Here is an 18,376-nt window from a genome sequence, read left to right on the forward strand (position 1 = left end):
TCGGCTTCGCGGCGGGATATGTACTTTTGGGGTTTTTCCTTTTCTGGTTCTTTCTTGGCTATCTCCTTAGCCATGAGAGAGGCAAAGTCCATGGTGGGTGGTGGGTGGTGGGTGGTGTGTTGATATATGGTGTTGGTGATGGGTGGAAGCCTTGTGGTGTGTCCTGGGGGTCGGATATCAGGGTCTAGCGAACCGTTGGAAGCCGGGGAAAAGGCTGGAAAGGGGGTGTCACACAGCCAAAACAAGAGGTGAGGTTGGAAATGGAGAGATGAGGTTCTGGGAGCTGCAAGTGTTCGGGGAGTGCTCCGCTAAATAAGGTCGGCCCCAATGTCGTTGCACTAGCGTGATGCGGGAAGAGTGCTGCGCCACGATCTGGACCCACTTTGTTGACGGATCGGCACCGGCAGGCAAGGCAGGTACTGAGGTACTCAACACGGACACACCCTGCTTGTGACAAGAACTTCACGCCCCCTGGGCTGGTTGTGGATGATATCCTCAGTCTCTGTTTTCCAAGGTGGCCCGCGAACCGGGGCAGCCGGGTCGAACCTTCAGGCCGGAGTGGAGGAGAGTGAAAGCTTATCTTAGAAAGCGCCTTCCACCGCTAGGGAAGCCATTGCCCTGGGGCGTGTAACTTAAAATACGCTTTCCGAAGTCCTCAACATCATGACAAGTCTTGTTTTCTCTCCCATAAAATTTCTAAACTTGCCTAAATCATCTTACTACTCGTGCCCCGCGAACAAGGAGCTCTGTAAGCCATCATTGGCAGCCATCTTATCATCATGTCTTCATCAAATGGAGCCCAGAAACCAATCCACTCCAGAGTGAAACTTTTCTACCGCATCAATGTTCCCCATGAGTATGTCATCTCAAGACTGTGTTGTGCTTGATACCGGTCAGCAAAGCTAACTGTACCTGTGTGATAGGCCAGAAGAATTTATCCAGGACCCCTTGCCTGCCCATGTTGAGCTTGATATCCCAATGACATGGTATGACGTCGTCCAACTCTGGCCTTATTAGGCTTGCCAGTCAGCTCAGCTAACATTGTACTCTTGACAGTACAGTCAAAGACCTGGCTGATATCATGGAGAAGAACTCAAGAAAAATCTTCCCTTCTCTTTCCGTCGGCACCCGGCTCTGCTTCCGCACTATGGACCGGTCAATTTACAGCACAAAGCCAAAATACCTTCCGTCACCTTACGGCAGTTACGTTATCGGTCGAGGTTACCCAGGCATCGATTTACCCGCACGAGACGAGAATGACCCAGCGAGCCCCAAGCCAAAGCTCCGATGGCTGGATGGCGCTTACATTGTCTGTACCATCTTTCCGCCATTACCCAGCGACGAAGACGAACCCATTATACCACCTGCGCTGCCGTATAAGATCAGCAGGCTAGGGCCTGATCAGCCTGGAAAGGGTATCGTAGTAGGGGGTGACCGGACGGCAAATGGAAAGGGAAAAGGACGTGAAGACGAGGATGACGATCCCCGTCCGCCGCGCCGCGGCAACACCCGTGTCTCCAAGGGTACGTCAAGGGGACCTACTTCAAGAACGCGGGACAATGATCGCCGAGCTAATTAGGAGTTTGAATCCCGAGAAGATGCCTCGGGGGATGGAGTCCACGGTCAGAAGAATGGTGTAGGGGGTTCTGTTGATGAGTTGATAAATTCGGAAGTTGATCGGGAGTGGGAGGCCTTGAAACGTCAATTGCAAGACAATCCGGAGCGAGCCCTGGATGGCGTATTGGAGATCACAAGGCGTCTAGCTGCATGTTTTCCTTCGAATGAATCTGGTACTAAAGCCAGCAGGGCTGGTTCCAAGAAAGGCGAAGGATCTTCCAACAATACAGCCAGAGCGAGAGATAAAGGCAAGGAAAAAGAAAAGGAGAATCCCAAGACACCGGAGAGTTGGAAGCCCTATGAATATGACCGTTTCCAGAAGAAGAAATAGCTTGATTGATAAAGGGCCTCTGTTGCGGTATCAAATTCTGTGTTAGAAACCACCGCATCACTACACAGCAGCGTAAATCAATCATAGAGCGACGAAGATCACCATACAGCACCGGCAGAGATTATGTTGTATTTTTAAGATTACGATAGACTACATACTGGGGGAGAATGAGGAGTGTGTTTTTCTAGCGCACTGTGTGTAGCCCAGGGCCCTATAAATTGTCTCTGAATGTCTATGAACTATCTTCCAGAGGCCTATTGATTATTCTGAAGGCCTGGCGCAAGGCTGACGTCGACCAGGTGTGAGACTCCCGCAACGTCACACCTACCTACTTTCATGCAGCAAGTATTGGCCATTTCTAAACCACTGGTTTCACACCTTGGACGAAATAACTGGCACTGCAAGGCAGCAAAACATGGTCAACTGCATACTTTTATGTTCTTAAACAAAAAACATGTCTCTTGGTTGCCTTTAGGGCCTGTTGGCTATCTTTGGACGAGGTTTGATTATATCTTGAGGCGTGGTTCAACACCCATGTTATCTGCATCCAGTTACTTTGCGGTGACAGTTATTTTTGTCCAGTGCGTATTTTTTGGCGCCACCAGTCCTTACTATCTCTATTAGCTGCCTTGAATAACGACGGCATGTGTGGGTCTGTGATGCAGCGAGAGACACGCTTCACTGTGGAAGTGGTAAACTTTTATATATACGGGATTTGTCTGCCTCAGGCAATGATAACATATCCACAGTCACCAAAGCAAAGCACATCATTCTGATCTTGCACCCTAGAAATGGTTCTGTTGCGTAACCCCCCCTGATAGCTTGCTTTGTGTCTGTCTTTGACGCCCTCTTCTCATCAAGATGTACACTTCCCCTCCGCTGGCCTCCCACGTTTAGCGCTCGGCGAGGAGATCTCCCCTGCGCTTTGCTCGGAGGTCCCAGGCGCCCTGATGGAAGAAATGATGTTAGGTTCGTATGGAAGTAAGTGAAAGAGGGGGAAACTAACATCCCACTTCCAGCCGATGTAACCCACGATTCCGGGGATGACAAAGACGTAGAGGGTGGTGAGGAAGCCGGTTCGGGGGGTCCAGCGGAAGTACTTGTAGCGATTGATTTGCATGTCTGTGTGGGAGGTGTTAGAACATGTTTTGATGCTGTTTTTCCCACATCCCATGATCCCGAACATGACCGCTTGCTCGCTGAATCCGTTGCTTCCTTCGTTTTGGGGGGTGTAGGGCCGTAGTTCCCCTTCTTGTGTGTCTAAATATCGAACAATATCTCTCTAGTTGTAGACGTTGTTGTTCGTTTCGCATGACCGCCTCGCCTCACTCTGATCGGCACTGTCTTCCGCTCAATTTTTCGGCATTGTCCCTCAGATCCGGGAGCTTCGGGTTGTCTTTTCGCATCTCCAGTCTTTTGTCCACCAATCGTTCGTTCCTGCTGTCGGTCTCTCGTTTCACGGTCTCGGTCTCGAATCTGGGGTTGGCGAAGCAGGCGGTCCACGGCCGTCTATCACATCCAGATCTTCCAACAAGCATAATCAACAGAAACAAGACCACGTACTGTTCAACCGGACAAACGCCGGGTCCATGGCGACCTCTGTTCAGAGCTCCAGTTAGCCTTTCATTCGCACTCCTCGGGAGGGTCACACTGGGGAGAACAAACTGTGATGCTGGAGGCCGGCCATTCTGAAATGTGTTTAGTGGCTTGCGCCGGCTGCTACAACTGGGGAAAAATGGGGTGGTGGTGCGAGGTTTGGAGGTTGTTGTCGGCGACAAGACACGCTCAATCGTCAATTGACGTTCTGGATGCTGGCTGCTGGGCGGCTGGCTTGGCACCCGCCAAGCTGGGGGGAGGCTGCGGGAGAAGAAAAGTGGGGAGCTAGGCTGGGTCACGTGAATGAGTGCTATCTCATTTTGTCTCGCAGTTTCATGCTGGATGCAATTGGCAGGCAAACGACGTCTCTGAAGGGTCACAGGTAGGAGCTTCAAAATTGAAGCTCGTTGAGCTTTCTTTGAACCCTTTCCTTTTTCCCACGTATTCCGTGTTTGGTTGTTCACGGTACAGAGCTTTGGCCAGACCATCACATGCTTTGCTCAGCTCCCCCACCCAAGCTTCCAATCTCTTCGAAACCTGGGCACTTGACCGTTGAAATGTTCCATTTGCAACGCAACGGCATTGAGGCTACACGACGAATTGCTTAATCTTCTGAAAAATGAGGCTTGGTATTGATCCCTTTGTCTCACGATGTGCCACTGGTGCCAAGGCAAGGCTCCGCGTATTCTCGCATGACTTTCCAACCCCCACCACCAATTCCTTCCTGGTTGATCACATCTGCAGGCTTACGACACGACAGGGCCGTCGTGGAACTTTGACTGGAGGTATCATCGGCGATTGCTGGCTCAGCCTCGACGCTGTTGGCATCGGAATCTGCCTGTTATCACCACCTAAGGAAATGCGGTCAATAACAATATGCCTGGGCTTTTTGATTGATACTACACTACTTGAGACCAACAAAACACTCCGGGGTTAGTGCCGTGCGGCCTTACACCGGGCTCGGAGGAGGCGCGGGTCCGGCAGAGTCCCAGCGCGGGCGGGGGTTAGCGCCATGACGTCAAATTGCAAAGAAGCAACAGCACAACTCGGACGAGGGGGGAAAGATGCATTCATCAATCAAAAGATTCTGAAAATAGCACTGACGAAATGATGGGCAAAAAGGAAAGAAGTTGTCAAGTGTTAGGCATCAAAAAATACGGGTAGTATCAGACAACGGGGTCCTGCCTGATTGGGTTTTTTGCACCGCCGCGATTATGGGGACTAGGGAGGAAACACATTTGAATGTTCGCTTCCGCTCATGGAACCCATGGTTGCTGCTGCTGCAATGTTTTAGAAATCGAGACAAGACCCAATGGCCCGGCCAAAACCACGGGGATCGATCTGATCCTTTCAATCCGAGCCATTTACCTAGCCGCATTCAGCCTCTCAGCTTACCATATCACTCAACCCTAAATAACACTGTCTTCGAAACTGGATACTGTAGGGGACGGCTTTTTCCTTTTCTCTCTTTTCTTCCATCATAAACCTCGACACTTTTTTTTTTGCTCACCTCTTTTCCTCTCCTGGATTGATTTGTCTCTGACATTGGCAGTTCATCCCCATCTCTCATCGATAGGCACCAGCTTCTATCCAATAGTTCCCATTGTTTATTTTTATCCCAACCTGGACTAACAGCCCCCTGCCAAGCAAAAGGCGCACGCAGCCTTGTTGATGTCGAGCTTGAAGTCCCCTCTTATGCTGAGGCATCTCTCACCACACTTTCCACTCGCACAATGACTGCCATGGCAGCAGCACCACCGGTTTCGGCATCTTTGGAGACAGATATGGCTCGGATGACTCTTCCGCCAGTCGTGACGGAATTCCCGCCACCACCGGCGCATGAACAGAATGGAGGACCCGCTTCTTCTTCTTCGGATGGCGCGGAGGACGATGACGACTTTGAAGATGATCAGACCGACGCCCAATCACTCATGCAGCCGGCTATCAGCCCACTGGCCACGCTTTTTACGTCGCCAAAAACCCCCGCTGCGGAGAGGATGGCGGCTTTTGACCGGATGTCGGGGGGTGGCATTTTTGAGAGGATCGAGGACGACCAGAGGCCGGGAATGGCTTCGCTGGATGGGACTTCGAGCCATGACAAACTACCACCACCACCTCCAAGTCATTCGTCCGAGCCAATGGCTCGGATGGCAGGAGCTACGGAACCAGCAAGTTCTCAGGCTCCTCCTCAACAACAACCCCCTATTGAGCGTATGCCAACGCCATGGCAGGCAGGCCCCAAGCAATTTCACATCACCGAGCCGGGGAGGTGGTCCTCCATGTCTATGGCCATTAGGAGCCAGTCATCAAGACACAAACGCGCATCTTCAGTTAGCGAGAATGCTATGCTGAAGAGACTCTCCAAGGCTCTCCCTTCGATATCGATTCCGTCCGGGTTCATGCCTAGCATCCCCACACCGCCCTTCTTTTCGTCTCACAGTTCCAGCAATAATGCCTCACCTCAGAAGGACGAGCGGACGCCGAAAGCACCGCAGACTGGTGGGATTTCTGACAGTAGCTCCCAAAAATCTGGCACCCCCAGGACCTCGTCTCTAAGACGAACAACCTCGGACGACTCACTGCTTTATCACACTCTGTCTCGAGTCTCCTCCCTAGGCGACGACACCCGCTTCGCCCACGTCCGCGAGCAAGTCAACGTTCGGATGAAGGCCATCCTCGACAGCTTTGAAGGGCCTTCGTTCAAAATGCCTCAGATGCCCAATTTGTTGAACACGCCCCTTGTTAAGAAGTCAGCCACGGAGCCAATCTCCTCTTCCACCCCTCACCGCTCCGGCTCTTTGTCAACCACCACCACCGCCCCGCAGGATCCCTTGGACAAAGTTCTGGAAACCCTAACAGGCGACATCGTCATCATGGGCGGGTACAGGGGCTCGATCCTCCGCTCTGCCAAAGCGCCCCACCGCCGGCTATGGGTACCAGTCAAAGTCCAGCTCAACATCCGAAAAGTCAAGCTCGAAGTCGGCCTCGACCCCCAGGATGAGCTGGACATGGAGAAGTCGATTTATGCAGATGGGATGCTGAAGAATATCGGCCCAGTGGACATCTCTAAACGACTCTTTAAGCGCTTGAGAGAATGCGAAAACGCGCGAAGCGGAAAGTTGAGAGTTCATGATTATGGTTACGACTGGCGGTTGAGTCCACATTTGCTCTCTAAACGACTGGTCAAGTTCCTGGAGGGCCTCCCCTCCAACCGGGCCGGGACTCAACCGTCGGAGAGGGGGGCGTGGGTGATATCGCACAGTCTGGGCGGGATCATCACCCGTCACGCGGTCAACTCCTCCCCTTCTCTCTTCCGTGGCGTCGTCTATGTCGGCGTCCCGCAACGGTGTATAAACATCCTCGGGCCCCTCCGCAACGGGGACGCGGTGCTGCTCAACGAAAAGATCCTCACGGCGCACGTAAACTTTTCCCTGAGGACAACGTTTGTTTTTTTGCCCGAGGACGGGTTTTGTTTTGTGGATAAGGAGACTGGGGAGGAGCACAGGGTTGACTTCTACGACGTGAACGACTGGGTTCAATACCGGCTTTGCCCGTCAGTTTCCGAAGCTGCGCTGCCGGCGGTGGGGAAGGGGAGCAATGGGACTTTTAGCTCGTTGTTGAACTTGTCGGATTCGTTGGGGAGTTTTCAGCCCTTGAGGAGCAGGAGTAATACGCAGACGAAGCGGGACAGTGGTGTTGCGCTGGCGGGGAAGGATAGGAGTTTGGCGCCGCAGATGGGGTCGTCTGGGGGCGATAACAGTCCAGTTGACAGCAACAGTCAGAGCGACAAGGCGAAGAACCTGGCGTATTTGGCGAGGACGCTGGCGGAGATCAAGCAGTTTCGTGCGGAGCTCGCACACAACAAGGCTCACCAACAGAGTAATGCTTACCCTCCTTTGGCGGTCATCTACGCAAAGGACATACCCACCACGTACGGCTGTCGGGTTTCTGGCCGGGAGGGCATCGCGCACGCTGATGCATACGATGATCTCATGTTCAGGTCTGGGGATGGGGTGGTGCTGGCAAAGGAGGCGATGTTGCCGGAGGGATATGAGGTTGTCAAGGGGGGAAGGGTCTGCACGGATAGGGGGCATATCACCATGCTGGGGGATTTGGCTGGAGTGGGGAGGGCGTTGGAGGCGGTGGTGAGGGGACGACAGAAGGGGATTGGGATGGGGGTGCTGGAGGGGAAAGGGGTTAAATAAAAGAAAGGGAGAAACAGGACAGAAAAATGATACCCATTGATTAGACCTATAGCGAACCGAGACAATTCAAACAAGAATAAACAGGATGAGGAACCACTCGTGCTCACAGAAGGTGGGACCAAGTGCATTCACAGATGCTGTATGTTCCCCAGACCAAGGCAGTACCTGCTTGATCATAGCCTCGGCATTCCCCCCATGTTTGGGACAGGGGTAAGCTATGTGCTACCAGGGTTGATCAAGACAGTACCAGCACATCACTATTCATACATCACTATTCTCACATATCATAATATAAAAGAAGGGCATGTATAACTAGCTACTCCAAGTGCCAATCTGAAAGCCATACTAGCAAGTCCTTTTCTGTAGACCTTCCTCCTCGAAAAAAGCGTCCCCGGCAAAAACCAACACCATAAAGACCCGCGCTCAACCTATTCTCCCATAACAGCACACTCAAAGAGAGCTAAAATGCTGCACAACAGCCCCTTACTCCTCGTCAGAGTCCTCCTCCGACTCGGCCTCCTCAAGCCACGTCATAAAAGGCTCGGCAGCCTTGCGGATCTTCTTGGAGGTAGAGCCATCGACATACCTCTTGGAAGACTTGGCACCCCACTTCTTCAAAAAGTCCTCAGAGGCGAGATCAAAGTGGTAGTAGAGTTGAAGGATCTTGACAATCTTATCATAGTGCTCCTTGCCGAGCTCGGCCAAAAGCTTCTCGGTGCCACCGAGGAGAGCCTTCTCATGGCGCTCAGAAGTGATCATCTATATCAGGTTAGCATTCTTCCAAATGAATACCATGTAAACAATACACATACAGTCTTGAGCATGCCTTGGCGCTTGGGAATCTGAGAGAAGATGTTCTCGTTGAAAAGTGTCATGACCAACACAATGAGGGTGCGATGCTTGGCCTCGATGCCGAGCTCCTTGGCCTTGAGGTAGATCTCGACATCATCCACGTTGTCGACACCGCCCTTGGCGTTGGCCTCAGTCTGGATCCAGTCGGCCAGCTGGTCGTAGACGGTGTTGCCACCCTCTCCGTCCTCGTCCTCGTCTTCACCGTTCAGCACGAGCTTCGCCTTGAACTCGTCAGGGAGGACCTGCTGGCGAGCCTTGACAGCTTCCTCGCTCATGTCAACGGCCCACTCAACCTCCTTGTCGGCAACAGGCTTGCTGTCAAGGTTCTGAGCCTCCTTCTTGATCTTGCGAGTCAAAGCATCATCGTCACTAGCAATGTCGATATCCCCGTTAGGGGAGGGCTGGTCAGAGCCGTTCTCCTCTCCGGAACCGTTGTCCTTGCCACCGTTCTGCTTGGCCTTGCGGGCAGCCTTGCGCTCGGCCTTGTCCTTCTTGGTCTTCTTGGGCACATTCTTGAGAATGAAACCGCTCAACTTGAGGCGCAAATCGACATCGGTGCGCTGACCGCAAGCCTTGCAGTCGAGCGTGATGTGGCCATCCTTGATATGGACATCCGTTTCGGGATTCTTGCACTTCTTGCAGAGGACAAACTTGGAGATGAAGCCATCAAGAAGCTCTTGGAGCTTGTTAGCCTCGTGAGCACCGTTGATGATCCAGCGGTCGTCGGCGGGATCAATGTTGGTCTGGGCACCCAGCTCGAAACCGAAGTACTTGATAAGGTAAGAGCCGGGGCGGGCCAGAGACTGAGCAACGCTGCTCAGGTTGACAACAACGGTCTTGATGCCGTTACCCTTGCCTTCGATCTTGGTCTGGATACGCTCCATCTTGTAGCGATAGAAATTGTCGGAGACATCGCGACGGACGTTGACGAGAGCAGCCATGGTTGCGGTGTTGATGATTTTTTTTCGGTGAAAAAGACTGAGCTGATGGGCTAGTGACGAGAGGTCGTACTGGCGAAGGACAGACAAGCAGATATCGAGTGCTGGCGCGGGTTTGTTGGGGGTTAACGGTGTCAGTAAGACGTAGGGTGAGGACTGGACATGTGGTGATGCTGGTGATGATGCTCAAACATGGGCAGAGAGTCAACCGTCGGAACTGGTGTTGGGACTACAAGGTTTCGGCGCTATGCGAAACGGATGCAGCTTTGGGGGGAAGTGTCGAGAGACGGAGTCCTTGTCGTGCTGATACATAAACAACGCTGTGCTGCGTGTCTTGGTTATGTGTGTGGTCGTTGGTGTCGCGGGGACGAGAGCGGCCTTCGTGGTGGTGGTAGTGGAAGAGGTGAAGTGAAGTGGGTTTGGTTGATGGCGGATCAGCAAAAGAGCAGATGCGAAATTTTTGACCTGGCGCTGGGTCCTGGGATGATGGATGCTGGCTGAGCGGGGAGTGGATCTGCCCTGCGACAGTGAATACTTTTGTTATAAGAGTAAGTCCCTGCTCCGGCAGCTTGGCTGGTAACAGATGAAGAGAAGAGAGTTGCCCGTACCTCTTGCAGTTGTTTATTCGTGGATGGGGGAGAAAGAAAGAAAGAGATTTTTGCGACAAGCGGGCAGAGGTCAAATTATAGAACCCGATACAAAAAATTAAGGTTCTAGGCACCTGCCCACTGGCCACCAGGCAAACCAAGGCCACGCAGGAAAGGTCTGTGGGAGTGGATCGCCCCCCGCTAAGCGCATCTTTGGCTACCTAAACTTCATCACCCGCGAATCTCATGAACTCAAACCCCGCCTTCCTCTGCTGACTTGCCCCGCTCCTTCTACTGGCCTTCTGTTTCTGGACCGAGTTGCAGGCGGCAAAGCAACCGAACACGTTCTTTTGATTTTTCTTCGTATTGTGCGTGTTTGTGTGCCATGTGCGTGGATTTTTCCAAGCTTTCTTCAAAGAAGCCCTTTGCCCCCCCTCCAAGCAGCCCGCCCTTTCCCCCACTTCCTGCCGGACTCAGGCTTGACAAATACAACCCGAAACACGGGAGGCGGCCTGTATTTCGATGCCCAACACTCTGCCTGCTTACGGTGCAATCTGGATTTGTACGGCAATTGTTCACTCTGCTTGGTATATCAGGTATCAAACAGCTCTTCCACGTGACAGGTAAAAAAAAGCCTTGGTAGCTTTTCACATGGCACAGCTTTGGCGTGCCACTGTCTCCAATATAAATTTGGCCACCGGTAATATGGTACGATGCATTTGGCCGGCTGTCCGGACGTACCGCGGGCCCTTGAATTTTACCTGATCGGTCTATCAAGGTTTACCCAGCCCCCGGTATGTTGATATGGCAGTGTTGTCTTACATGACAACATTGTCGACTGCCAGGCGATTGGCCATTCAAGCAGAGCCGCACGCTGAAAAGTCTGACAGAAAGGCAAGATCAGAGCCAGACCGGTCCAAGATATCATTTTATTAAAGAATTACAAACAGACATTTGGGTTTCAGCTTTGTATCCCCTCCATCATACACTGCCCGTGTATCATTCTGACCAACCCCCCTTTCTGATCTCTCACTCCATACAAAGCCAACCCACAAATACATATACTAAAACAAAGTTTAATGACAAAAAAGACAACAAAATTAGCGAGGGTATTTTGTATCTCACTCCCCAAAATCAACTACCTCCAAAACATCATTCCAATACCAATCACCGTCCCCATCACCAAACCCAAGTTGCTCCTCTCCTTCAAAGACTCCCCAGCATTAACAGCCAAAACAGTATCAAACGGGCTTCCTCCTCCCCCTCCCGGAACCACCACAACATTCTCTTCATCACCACCCCCCGTCGCAGCCGGCGCCTCCTCACTACTAGTAGCACTAGGCCCAGCACTCTGCACAAAAGTCGGGATAATCGTCGGCAACGACGTAGTGGTCTCATCCCCTCTAACAGCCTCGCTCGTCGTCGTTGTCGTCGTCGTCGTCGTCGTCGTCTCCACCACCGCACTCGAGCTCGTAGGACGAACTGTAGTAAACGTCAATATCTCATCCCCTTGCCCCTCGCTCCTCGTCACCGTCGTCTCCCTCACCATCGTGCTGCTCGTGCTAGCCGTCGGCCGAATGGTGGAAGTAACAACAGTACCTTGCCCCGGCGCCCGACACAGCGCCTGACCCAACCCGCCCTGCAGCGCCAGCCACAACCACGACCCCCTGGTGACAGCCACATCGGAGCATCTCTCCCTCAGCGAGTCCTCCTTATCTCGAATACCCCGCCGGCAGGCAATCGTGCATTGCCCTTGTGCAATGTCGAATTTTCGGCAGTTGAGTATGGGCGCGTTGTAGGACAGGATGCACGAGATTGGGATGGCGAGCGAGGGTATTAGTTGCAGGTCCGAGAGGGAAAGAAAGCTGGCCGACGTGACCGAGGAGGTGTCGTCTTGGGCGGTGGATAATGAGGATAGTGATAAGATGGTGAGGAGGAGATGCGGTATTCTGTTGTGGTTGAACATTGTGTTTGGTGTGGTGAGCTGCTGATATGATTCAAGAAGGACGAGAAGATCCAAAGTAAAAAGTCGAGCAAAGGTGAGTGAGTGGGTTTGATCGTGTGTGTCCCCCCAGGAAAAAGCCGAAACTGGATCTGCTTCAATGGCGGTAGATCCGATCAGTTCGACTGTCAATGCGGCTGAACAACCGTCCGTCCTGCCGGACACAGCACTCGATTCGAGGTTTTCCCTTATCGTCGGTCGTCTCGTGATGGTGGGGTGGTTTTCTTCTCGTTGCTTTATGCCGCCTGTGTCTGGTATGCTTTCGAGGTGGTGATGAGGATCCAGCAGATAAACCCCAGCTGTCGCCCACTCGAAGATGAACAACAATTAAACCCAAGGCCACCTCTCAACAAAAGGCCTCCAGTCCTGGCAGTGCCTCGCAAGTGGCAAAAGAAAGAAGAGACGAAATGTAAGTCGGTGAAGGTCAAATGGCTGGGTCAATGAGGTCAGACCAAAGAGGCCCGAGTCGATCTTTATGGTGTTGATATGGTCGCTCCTGCTCTTATTGTTGTACCACACTCCTTCCCGTTCAAGCCAAGAAAATTACCAACAAACGGCAAGAACAGATCAAACAGAAGAGAAAAGAAAGAAAGATCGAAGCACAGCTTCCTCAAGTCGAAAAGAATTGGAAAAAACCAGTTTGCGCCCCCTTCACCAACGGGTGTGGAATGGGGAATGACAAACAGACAAGAAAGAACAGAAGGTTGGGTTGGGTGTTGGAAAAGACTTCCCCGGGCCGATCGACGAGCCTTTACCTTACCACCATAGGGCAAACACAGCATTCCAGGCGGAAGGTAGGTAGACAGGCGTCCATGTCGCCCATATATTCCACCACCACCACCACCACCACCTTGACCTAACCATCCCCCCTCCCCCCCCAAGTCCAGTCCTATCAACCTCAACCATCCCACCATCCCATTCCATTGGCTCCCACCCTCCTCTCTCGAAGAAAAAAAAGGGCTGGATCAAAATGACGAACAGATTCTGAGACAAGGGTTCATCCTCGACCGTTCGCACCATCCACTCGCTTCCCTCTCTCCCTCTCCCACGCTTTTGGGTTACACCACCCTCGCAGCCAATCACCTCCCCAAGAAGTGTGTGCTCAGGCGCCAAAAAGCGTTGAAACGAAACAGAGCTCGCGTTTGAGAGGCTGCCCCTTTGCTACCCCTGATGTGGCTCTGATTGGTTGCTTCAGAATTGGGCTTGGCGATGGTAGGTTGTGCGATGGTACACAATGATTGGAGTGGTGCTCGGACCATCAAGGGGTTGGATATCTGTGCCACCGCTCATGATAGTACCCCTGAGCCAAGGACGATGTTGAGTGAAAGGCAGGTGAGCTTCTTTTGTAGGTGTGACTTGTGTTGTTGTTGTATTATCGTATTTTCTCTCTAAACACCAGCGTTGTAGCCCAGCCTGGCCTTGTAAATCTGTATTGTGTATCTCAACATTCATCGTTGAGATGCCATCGCTCTTGTGATGCCATATGTTATACACCCGAATCCATATCAGATCCAAACCCTGTGAACTCCCTATACCCATGCTCCATACCCCATATCCCAAACATGAACGCTCAACAATATCATAGTATACAATCCCGCTCCCATAGATGAAATCACGACCTCTTCTGCCCCATCTCCTCCCCCGCAAAATCATCCCACTCCTCCCCCAACTCCCCCAGCCCACCACCACCACTCACCCGTCTCCCAACCCAAATCCCCCCAGCCGTCAACCCGCTCGCAACCAAAAACCACCCCTCAAACCACCGATCCACAAACGCCGGCTCCAGCGCGCTCTCCAACGCATCCCCCACCGACCTGCCCACCTCCTTCGGCAAACTACTCCTCAGCAACAACGCCGCCGAAATCACATACGTCGCCGCGATCTGCCCTATCAGCAGCGCCAAGTTCGCTTGGGCTTGATACAGCACCCCCGGCATCCACTTCGTAAACAACCTAAACGTCTGCAGGACTGAATTCGCGCTCGCCGCCAGTATGACACCCGACAACAAAAAAGAGATCTGACGCGCCCAGGCGAGTTGATCCAGTTTCGGGTCCCAATGTTTTGCCAGCAGGCCCAGAAACCGGGAAATCGGGTCCGACGACGAGAAAGAAGGCGAGTAAAGCGACGACGGGTAAGAACTCAGGTTCCGTTTGAGCGTGGTAAGAACCGTAGCAAGAATGCGATACACACAATACCCCGCAAAAACATACTGCGGCACCGCCAACACCCTCCCCACCACCGTTCCATCCCTCGCGTGAGCCTTCTGCCGTGCCTTCAGCTGCGCCAAACTCCCCGCCAGATTCGCCTCCATAGTCTCCAGACCCGAGATTTCCATTTGTAGGGCTTTAATCTCTGCTTGTTCAGCACTCGTCCCCATTCCCCCAGTCACAGCCTTGATCCCGCCCAAGACCTTCCCCATGATGCCATTTGATCCCTGGTGATGTTGTTGCTGCCCCCCTCCCACCCCCTCCGCCATCTGCGCCTTCCGCTGCAGACTCCTCAACCGATGTTTCTTCGTAACGAGCAACTCACTCGTCGCATCCAAACCAGCTTGCTTCCTTGCAATATCCGTATCCGTAATCGGCCGCCGTTTATACGCCCGGTTATCACTAAAGATATGCCACGGGCTGCTCACGCTCGCAAACCCCGACAACAGCGCCATGCTCAATATACCAATAACCCCTATCCTTTCCAAACACGCCCTCGATAGTCCACCACCACTCTCCCCCCCTCCTGGCATCCCACCATCAACCCTGGTCCTCTGAACCACACCCGTAATCCGCCCCATCCACCCCCGAGCATCCCCAGCATCCCCATGCCCCCCACAACCCTTCCCAACCACCAAAACAAACCAACCACCCCCAAAACCCCCATCTGCAACCCCCAAGCAACCCTACTCCTTTTCCCCTCCCATCCCTCCCCAACCGCAACCCCAAACCCCCCAACAACAGATTGCACCTCCAGAAATGGTATAACCCCCACCAGCAAAACCAACAAAGTCGGAACAGTAACCCTCAACCCCACCGTCCTCGCCGTTGGTATCGCCTCTGCCACCTCAGCTAGTATCAGTTCCGCCAGCACCGCGCTCAACCCTAGTGTCCCAGCAAAAGTGTAGGCGGCGATTTTCCGCCGGGGCGACTTGCTCGCGTGCTCCTCGTGCGCTTGACGTAGCGACAAGGGCGCAGACGCAGGAAGGAAGTGGTCTTCCCCGTCGGAGATGCCTGATGAGGCTGAGGAGGAGACGCGAGACTGGAGGGAGGCGAGGTGGGGGAAGATTTTGGTTAGGGAGATGGAGAAGACGAGGAGGAAGGTGAGGAGGAAGGGGGTTAGGGCGAGGAGGGTGGGGATGCTGAAGGTGGAGGGGAGGCAGGAGGTGGAGGTGGAGGTGCAGGTGGTGTCGGAGTCGGAGTCGGGGGGCATTCTTACTCTGGTGGTGACGGTCGCGAGGATGAAATAGAAGGTCGGTTTGCGTTGAAAAGTTTTGGTTGTTGTTTAAGGGTATGTTTAATCGCCTGCTGCGGCACTCTCGGATTTGGCTTTCGGATTCGGTGGGCCAGGCAGGCAGGCCTTGTCTGTTCGATCGTCGTGGCCGTGGTGATAATCAATCAACCAATCCGTCTATCCCAATTATCCGCTCGTGATCGTGTGTCGTGTTTGCACTTGCGACTACCTCTGCGCTGCTACTACTCCTGGTGCTCGGGCTGGCGGCGCTGGTGGTAGTGGTGGTTTGCGACAAGACACAAATGACCAGAGCATTATACCATATCCCTTTCTACTTCCGAAATTTATGTGTCAACTCAAACCCTTACTGGTGTGTCGTTGGGCAAAAAAAAAAAAAATCCAAAAAAAAAAAAAAGGATCGGAATTCTGGTACACACTCCTTGTACATAAAAGCTGAAGCTCGTTTGTGTCGTCGTCGGCGGAACGTTTGCACAGAAACGAAAAGCGATGGGCATGACGAACGAGAATGGGCGCGTCTAGTTCAATGGCTGGCTGGGGACCCCGGATTTTTCTGTAAGGGAGCTTGGACCATTCCCCGCCATCCACCCATCCATCAGCCTCACTGCTCTTGGCTGCCTTTCAAAACGTGAGACTTGCCCGATGGGTAAAGACACGTGGACGTTCTCAAACAGAACCAACAACCAAGAGAGAGAAAAGATGAATAGCTATTATATATACACCAGGACCTAGAGGATCGCTGGAGTTCTGCCAGCCCATTGATAGTAATATACAAGTTACGGATACAGTTAAAGCGCTTCTCTCTTCCTGCTTTGGACATCCCATCCGTCAAGCACCCACCCCTTCTCGCCAATATCTCACTGTGTACTTTCTATAACTCATCTCAACTCCCCAACTTCCCTCCACTCATCTCGTGTAAAAGTGCCAAAGCCTTAGGTAGAACAAATTTCCGCTACTGTCATGTTTTGTTGGAGCCCAATCCAGACCTGATGTTTTGACTCGAAAGAGAAGAAAAACAGCCTCTCCCGTTTCCTTATTCAGTTTCAATTGCGCCCCAACACCTTGCCGTGTGATAAAAGCCAAAATCCACCCAAAAAGAGAGAAATAAAAACGAGCGAAATCAATATCATCCACTGGTCCTATCCTGGGACTCATCGTCGTCGTCTTCTTCATCCACCTTTGTAGACTTCAATAAAGCCGCAGCCTCGCCTACTTCCATATCGTGTAGTCGTTTCTTCTGCTCCTGTTCCTTGATGATTTCTGTCTGCTTTCGCGCCCCATTCAAGTGCGGCGTTGACGAGACAGCCTCCACCTCGAAGTCGTCGTCATCGTCCCCGCTATCATCATTGTTATCGTCGTCCTCATTGTCGTCGTTGTCACTTTCGTTGGCCGGTGCTGCTGGGCTTGGTGAAACCGACGCAGTTCCGGCAGACGAAGGGGTGGCTAGCGCCGACGGGGATGATCGGCGAGAGTTGGACCCCTTGGGGTTGTACGGCTTTATCGTGGGGTCGAACCTGGCCGGCAGGCCAATGGCTGCTGCCACCCGGTGGGCTTCCTCGTCGGCCGAGATGGCCTTCTCCAGCTCGTAGATACTGCTAGTCTCGCTATCCGCCTCGTGTTTTCCAGAGTTATAAGCCAGCATCTGCGCATAGCTCTGTCGACCCGGGTCGTGGGACCGTTTCTCCTTCTTCTTGGCTCGTTTTTCGTCGGGCCTAACCACCACAACCGGAATAGGGATGTACTGAAGGCAGTATTTGGAGAAAGAGTTGCGCGTATTGACCAGACCCTGAATACCACCCATCGAGCGGCCCTTGGTGCCAACCACCAACATGGAGGGGTTGTACATGCTAAGCTGGGGGGGTTAAGGTTAGCATTCGTGCCCGCACCGTGGGAAGAAAAACATGTATACGTACTAGCTGCTGGAAAGTGTCGTGGAGCTTGCCTACAGCATATTCGAGGACCAGTTTGATGGCCCTGTTGTGTTCGTTCTTTTCCTGAATCGATTGGAGTAGCTTTTCCGCGTCCTCCTTGTAGTTCTTGTCGACCCGAAAGGGGGTTTCCACCACCCTCACACAGATCACCTCATCGCCGTCGTCCACCATGTTGGTGAGCAACCAGACCAGCGCATAGTCGGAATAGGAGTGCTCATCAAGGCCAACCATAAAGGTGCGGGACCGGCGTGATGCTTGGTAGCCGTCATGTTTGGCGTGAAGTGTCAATGACGCTGGATTGTTCTTTGTCGCTTCGCCGACCGGAAGGTTGTCAAAACCGACATGCGATCGAAACCTGTGGGGCGCAGGCCTTTCTGTTAGCATCGCCATGAGACGTTGGGTGTCTTGCTCAGCCAGACAATTGGTAAGAAAACTGGCCAGGAAACCAGTTCGGAGTAAGAAGGATAATGGTGCAACGGGGGGCAACTAAAAGGGCAGATAGGTGCAGGGATGACGGAGGCAACATATATCGTCGAATAAGGCCACTGGGCTTCTAGGAGGCTCGACAGGAACAAGCTTAGTACCGTTAAGTATCCGGAGGGCCGGGGAAGGGAGAATGACGCAGGGAAAACGTGACGCATGTACATCACAGCCACAGCCCAGAAAAACACATGCGCAAAAAGTGAGAAGAGAGAATGGCAGACCCCTCACTTGACACGCTGCTCGGCTAACGGGATCTGGGCTGGAGGCATGACATCTGTCGAGCGAGCCCGCCGTCTAGCGAGTGATTTGGTGGGGGGGCGGGGTTCTAGTGGTTGACTTTGGGGTGGGCTTCATCCATCGGCGCCTTTTTTTTCC

At 52.8% G+C, this 18,376-nt stretch overlaps 7 protein-coding genes across 7 annotated transcripts; 2 read left to right on the top strand and 5 right to left on the bottom strand.

Moving 5' to 3' along the window:
• The first annotated feature begins 560 nt into the window (after positions 1-560).
• Positions 561-2,121, top strand: QC764_705890 (uncharacterized protein). The gene is made up of 3 exons (XM_062950241.1): positions 561-856; positions 924-986; positions 1,057-2,121. The coding sequence occupies exons 1-3, from the start codon at positions 780-782 to the stop codon at positions 1,577-1,579; spliced, it is 663 nt and encodes a 220-aa protein (XP_062796223.1). The 5' UTR covers positions 561-779; the 3' UTR covers positions 1,580-2,121.
• Positions 2,122-2,598: 477 nt separating this feature from the next.
• QC764_705900 (uncharacterized protein) lies at positions 2,599-5,592 on the bottom strand. The gene is made up of 5 exons (XM_062950242.1): positions 4,453-5,592; positions 3,614-4,395; positions 3,512-3,547; positions 2,955-3,070; positions 2,599-2,895 (listed from the first exon to the last, which is right to left on the bottom strand). Exons 2-5 carry the CDS (start codon positions 4,030-4,032, stop codon positions 2,627-2,629), a joined length of 840 nt encoding a protein of 279 aa, XP_062796224.1. The 5' UTR covers positions 4,033-4,395; positions 4,453-5,592; the 3' UTR covers positions 2,599-2,626.
• Positions 4,812-7,749, top strand: QC764_705920 (uncharacterized protein; the record flags this gene model as incomplete). The annotated part of the gene is made up of 2 exons (XM_062950243.1): positions 4,812-4,831; positions 5,208-7,749. The coding sequence occupies 2 exons, from the start codon at positions 4,812-4,814 to the stop codon at positions 7,747-7,749; spliced, it is 2,562 nt and encodes an 853-aa protein (XP_062796225.1).
• A 207-nt stretch (positions 7,750-7,956) lies between these two features.
• Positions 7,957-10,382, bottom strand: TIF5 (eukaryotic translation initiation factor 5). Its single transcript, XM_062950244.1, has 2 exons — positions 8,562-10,382; positions 7,957-8,508 (listed from the first exon to the last, which is right to left on the bottom strand). Exons 1-2 carry the CDS (start codon positions 9,540-9,542, stop codon positions 8,233-8,235), a joined length of 1,257 nt encoding a protein of 418 aa, XP_062796226.1. The 5' UTR covers positions 9,543-10,382; the 3' UTR covers positions 7,957-8,232.
• An 882-nt stretch (positions 10,383-11,264) lies between these two features.
• QC764_705935 (uncharacterized protein) lies at positions 11,265-12,092 on the bottom strand (the record flags this gene model as incomplete). Its single annotated transcript, XM_062950245.1, has 1 exon — positions 11,265-12,092. One exon carries the CDS (start codon positions 12,090-12,092, stop codon positions 11,265-11,267), a length of 828 nt encoding a protein of 275 aa, XP_062796227.1.
• A 1,648-nt stretch (positions 12,093-13,740) lies between these two features.
• Positions 13,741-15,548, bottom strand: QC764_705940 (uncharacterized protein; the record flags this gene model as incomplete). Its single annotated transcript, XM_062950246.1, has 2 exons — positions 13,741-14,861; positions 14,981-15,548. The coding sequence occupies 2 exons, from the start codon at positions 15,546-15,548 to the stop codon at positions 13,741-13,743; spliced, it is 1,689 nt and encodes a 562-aa protein (XP_062796228.1).
• Positions 15,549-16,245: 697 nt separating this feature from the next.
• On the bottom strand, positions 16,246-17,908 carry QC764_0114130 (uncharacterized protein; the record flags this gene model as incomplete). Its single annotated transcript, XM_062941197.1, has 2 exons — positions 16,246-17,439; positions 17,501-17,908. The coding sequence occupies 2 exons, from the start codon at positions 17,906-17,908 to the stop codon at positions 16,714-16,716; spliced, it is 1,134 nt and encodes a 377-aa protein (XP_062796229.1). The 3' UTR covers positions 16,246-16,713.
• Positions 17,909-18,376: the final 468 nt, after the last annotated feature.

This window comes from Podospora pseudoanserina (assembly GCF_035222485.1).
Source record: "Podospora pseudoanserina strain CBS 124.78 chromosome 7 map unlocalized CBS124.78p_7.2, whole genome shotgun sequence".
In the NCBI taxonomy this organism is placed as follows: domain Eukaryota; kingdom Fungi; phylum Ascomycota; class Sordariomycetes; order Sordariales; family Podosporaceae; genus Podospora; species Podospora pseudoanserina.

Coding starts and splice junctions, on each gene's coding strand:
- QC764_705900 (XM_062950242.1), bottom strand. CDS start 4,032: ATGGTCTGGCCAAAGCTCTGTACCGTGAACAACCAAACACGGAATACG. Junction 3,071..3,511: donor GGCGTTTGTCCGGTTGAACA/GTACGTGGTCTT, acceptor CCTCCCACACAG/ACATGCAAATCAATCGCTAC. Junction 2,896..2,954: donor ACATCGGCTGGAAGTGGGAT/GTTAGTTTCCCC, acceptor TTCTTCCATCAG/GGCGCCTGGGACCTCCGAGC.
- TIF5 (XM_062950244.1), bottom strand. CDS start 9,542: ATGGCTGCTCTCGTCAACGTCCGTCGCGATGTCTCCGACAATTTCTAT. Junction 8,509..8,561: donor GCCAAGGCATGCTCAAGACT/GTATGTGTATTG, acceptor AACCTGATATAG/ATGATCACTTCTGAGCGCCA.
- QC764_705890 (XM_062950241.1), top strand. CDS start 780: ATGTCTTCATCAAATGGAGCCCAGAAACCAATCCACTCCAGAGTGAAA. Junction 857..923: donor CGCATCAATGTTCCCCATGA/GTATGTCATCTC, acceptor CCTGTGTGATAG/GCCAGAAGAATTTATCCAGG. Junction 987..1,056: donor CTTGATATCCCAATGACATG/GTATGACGTCGT, acceptor TACTCTTGACAG/TACAGTCAAAGACCTGGCTG.